This window comes from Cebus imitator, unplaced genomic scaffold (assembly GCF_001604975.1).
Source record: "Cebus imitator isolate Cc_AM_T3 unplaced genomic scaffold, Cebus_imitator-1.0 Scaffold82, whole genome shotgun sequence".
Classification (NCBI taxonomy): Eukaryota; Metazoa; Chordata; class Mammalia; order Primates; family Cebidae; genus Cebus; species Cebus imitator.
Genome location: NW_016107397.1, coordinates 701,494 through 706,228, shown reverse-complemented (window position 1 = coordinate 706,228; position 4,735 = coordinate 701,494). Strand labels below are relative to the sequence as shown.

Below are 4,735 nucleotides of genomic sequence, written 5' to 3'. Positions count from 1 at the left end.
CAAAGGAACACTGTACAGCTAAGTCAGAGCTAGGACCTGAACCCAGCTCAGTCCATTCCCAAGTTCTTTGTTGCTTCCACTATGTCTCTGTGGATTTGGTCTTTTATCAAACCCAGAATAGATGCCAATATCACATTAACTTATTAACTAATCAGAATGCCAGGCTGAACACTCCAGCTAAACTATGAAATTATCAACAGAACTAAGAAAAAATAAAATACATACCAATAGGTGCTGGGTTATTACATACAGAAGTAAGTAAGCAAACAGATCCCACCATTACCTCAGTAATTTCCTTTCTTTTACCATCTTCTACAGAGCTTCCCCTTTTCTCTCAGCATGAAATTTTACCTTTCATTTCTCTTTCCTGGATTTCCCGTTCCTTCTTAGCTTGAATGGCAAGCAATCTTCTGCTCTTCACAGCACTAATCATGTCTTCAGCTTCTGCATCTACTTGGGGCTCAAACTTCACAATTTCTTTTTTCCTATCAGTTTTGCCTAACCCATTCTCCACTTTTCCATTTTCTTTATTTTTGGCTTCCATTTCTTTCCGTTTCTGTTTCTCTGCTCTCTTCTTATCATTTTCTTCCTTCAACACAGCAAGCCGCTCCTTCCACAACTCTGCAGACATCTGCTGTCTGGTTTCCATGTGGTCTTGCACCGAGTAAGTCATGAGGATCCGGTGGCACAGTGCCGTCAAGATCTGTAGCTTCTCTTCTGACGTCAGCTCAAAAAATTCAGAGGTCTCCAGCTTTTCTAGGAACTCATCTTGTACCTCATTATCCTCAAACGCAGCTGAATCTTTATTGTCATCCGTGTCTGAGCCCTCACTTTCCTCCTGAACATCAGATCTACGCAAGCAGAGCCTCACCAGCTCTGAAACAGAATGCAGTGTCAAAGGGATTTCTGACAGCTTCATTCCCAATTCACCATAGTCTTCTGCTATCTCATCTTGCAGTAAGGTCTGTAAGAGGATGACCAACACCCTATTAAGATATAAGAAGCCACCCTTATCTGCACTCAAGGCTTCCATAAGGGACACAGCAGTAATAGGATACTGAGCATCTGGTAAGAGTAGCCCAGAATAACAGCTCAAGAACTCCACCACCATGGCCACATCCCCAAACAGCGTGTTAGGCAGTCCTTCAGGGGTATCCACCAATCTGAATGCTGGAAGGTTTTTGCCAGCTAACTCTTGGTCCTCATACCGCTTCTGTTTTTCTAATCTCTCAAGCATTTCTTTTTCTCTTCGTTCTTTGGCTTTTTCCTTCAACTTCTTTTTCAGCTCCTCCCGTTTCTTTTTCAAATATTCTTTCCGTTGTTCTTCAGACATAGAAGCCCACCTCTTTTTGTGCTCTAGAAGTTCATATCGTTTTTGAACAAGGCTTCGCAATTCTTCTGGGAGACGAGCTCTATCTTCACTAGAGAGAAGACGAGCTGTTTTGGAGATAACACAGGACAGGGCGCTCCTCTTGTCCTCCCTGTCTTTGTTTTCTTTGTAGTAGGCAATTAGGTGTAGGGCTGCAGGGGGCAGATGTTTATGAGGTTTACTAGAGGACCTAGGTGTACCCCCAGAATTCCGTGGGGCTCGTGTCATCTTTTGCGTGCCTTTGGCCATATCCAACAAAGTCATCTGCTTCATTTTGGTTTTAGGAGTCTTCAGTCCTTTTTTGGGAGATTTGGAATTCCCTGTGGATTTCTGTCCATTCAGGATGCCTTTGCTTCTGCCCTTCGCCTTCAAAGGCTTGTCACTGTGCTTCCCTGGTTTCTTGGCAGGTGGGCCTTTCTTAGGAATGTGAAAATTAGCGTGCAGCTTATTGGGCGACATCATCTTCATCACTTCTTCTAGATGGTCTTCAGGAGATTTGGAATTCTTTGAGTTCTTCACTTTGAGTGGCGAGCCACTCAATGACTTTTTCAAGTGTACATGACACCATAACTTAGGGTTTAGTGGTGAACTCAGAGAAGAATTGTCTGTCTTGGATTTCTTTGAGGGCTTCCTGTCTGGGGATCCAGTATTCTTCCTCTTAGTAGAAGGGTTGAGAGTCATATACTAGAATTTAAGAATAGGAGCAAAATTAATTTTAAAAACTAAAACTAACTTAAGCAACATTTAAGCATCTTAAAGGCTCTCTTCCCCAGCTATTCAGGTAAAGCTACATAGTCTTACATCCTCCCAGAAACTGTAGCCCTGAAAAAACAAAGAAATGAATGTTAGCTAATGTTTCTGCCATGTCAACACAAAATTCCCTTGATATCCAGACTTAATACTAGACATTTTTGCTATGTAACTAGTTCTTTGTTTACATATATTAATGGTTCTTAAATATTTTAACGAAATCTGTGAACCCCTCCACCAGAAATAGGAGACAAAAACTATGCATACAGTTTCAGAGAATCCATCCATGGATCCCAGATTAAGGATGTCTGATCTACAAAATGGCAAGATCTGAAAAGTTTAAAAAGCACTGCTCCTAAAACAAGACTAATTTTCATCCTTTCACTATTTGTTCTTATGCAGGGCATTCTATGTTTTTAAGTAGAAATGATACCATTTTAAGTACTTTTGTCTAAACTCTGAGGCATATTTTCTTATAGAAGCATTGGTGAGTGTAAGAACAACATGAACACTGCTCACAGAAAAAGATGCCTCCTGACCTGGGCCTCCTGGTATCTCAAACTCCCCTTTGTCCTCATCCCAGGCTTCTGAAAACTCATTCTAGCAGGGCACAGTGGCTTACGTCTGTAATCCCAGCATTTTCGGAGGCCAGGGCAGGTGGATCAATTGAGGTCAGCAGTTGGGAGACCAGCTTGGCCAATATGGTGAAACTCCGTCTCTACTAAAAATACAAATATAGCCAGGCATGGCCGGGTATGGTGGCTCACGCCTGTAATCCCAGCACTTGGGGAGGCTGAGGTGGGTAGATCACATGACGTTGGGAGTTTGAGACCAGCCTGACCAACATGGAGAAACTCTGTCTCTACTAAAAATACAAAATTAGCCGGGTGTAGTGGTGCATGTAATCCTAGCTACTTGGGAGGCTGAGGCAGGAGAATCACTTGAACCCAGGTGGCAGAGGTTGCAGTGAGCTGAGATTGTGCCATTGTACTCCAACCTGAGCAACAAGAGCAAAACTCCATCTCAAAACCAAAAAACCCAGGTGTGGGGGTGCATGCCTATAATCCCAGCTACTCAGGAGGCTGAAGGACGAGATCGCTTGAAGCCAGGAGGAGGTTGCAGTAAGCCGAGATCACGACACTGTACTACAGCCAGAGGGACAAAGCAAGACCCCCATCTCAAAACAAACCAAAAAATAGTCATTTCCATGATTAATTTCACATCATTCTCTCTTTGAACATACCCTCTTATCTTCCAAATCCACTCCCTCTAGTCCCACAACTCTACAATCCTTCAATCTCACCAGGACCTTAAATCCATTAATTTTATCACATTTTCACCACCCTACCCCCCTTGTCTTGCTTTACCCAGATTAAATTTTAGTCAACCATGATAATCAATCTCATATAAACTTATAGTTTCCTTGTCTCTTTTTTTTGGGGGCGCGGGGCGGGGGGAAGACAGAGTCTGGCTCTGTCGCCAGGCTGGAGTACAGTGGCATGACCTGGGCTCACTGCAATCTCCACCTCCTGGGTTCAAGTGATTCCCTTGCCTCAGCCTCCCGAGTAGCTGGGCCTACAGAGTGTACCAACACGCCCAGCTAACTTTTTGTTTAGTTTCACCATGTTAGCCAGAATGGTCTCAATCTCCTGACCTAGCGATCTGCCCACCTCGGCTCCCAAAGCGTTGGGATTACAGGCGTGAGCCACCCTGCCTGGCCTTGTCTCTCTTATTCTATTATATCTACTTGGAAAAACCATAACCCTGGATTAACTCACTCTATGTATGCCTGGCCTGCATATGTTCAGCTTAAACATGGCTAAAATAAAAGATACAATAAAAGTGAGTGGTCTCACTTTAAATTCATTGTCAGGCACCTCAAACAGGTCCTCCACCTCACGCAGCAAACACAGCGTATTCCTTTAGTCCACTCATGTTCCCACTTTCCCAGATACACATCTCGTGTCCTCAAACCTCCCATGCCGCATCTCCATCATACACAATCAGTTAATAGGTTACAGTCTAGTCCATCTGTCATGATACCACTGCTTCTCTTTTTAAATGTGTATTAAGAAAAAAAGACCAAATTCTATCAGTGGAATGCTTTAAAAAAGGTAATTACAAAGAAAACAGCCTGAAAGCTAAGATGCAAACTAAATGAAATAACCAAGCAATCCAAAATACAGCCAATTTCAGAGGAAAACTTTTGCTTCAAGTGATTAGGGAAAAGACAAGATAAACCCTAGGATACTTGATTTTTATTACCAAAAGCAGCTAAGCATATCAATGCCACTCACAGATTTGATGAACATCCAGTTTTTGAGTAGAAGGGACTAACCAGGAAAGAGCACATGTAAAGAAGTAGTCTAATGACAACAAGTCAGTCAGGCTAGTTTGAGATGAGACTACAGTCAAGAAAACAGCTAAGGACTACTGAATACTGAATTATGAGCCCCTTAAAAGACAGTACGGGGAAATAGCTAAGGTGAGATAAATCGCAAAGATCACACAGTAAAACACCTATGCTCTTGTTAGGAGAAAAGCAAACAGATTTAGTAAAATTAAATAAGCTGTATACTATAATGTCAATTAAGTTTTTTTTTTTTTTTTTTTTTT

General features: G+C 42.3%; 1 protein-coding gene across 1 annotated transcript in view; it reads right to left on the bottom strand.

Annotated features, from left to right (window-relative positions):
* BAZ1B (bromodomain adjacent to zinc finger domain 1B) overlaps positions 1–4,735 on the bottom strand; it is an 84,592-nt gene that overhangs the window by 37,400 nt on the left and 42,457 nt on the right. The window contains exon 7 of the mRNA XM_037740390.1: positions 352–2,053. Within this exon, the coding sequence (XP_037596318.1) occupies positions 352–2,053 (1,702 nt within the window). The remainder of the gene's footprint in view (positions 1–351; positions 2,054–4,735) is intronic.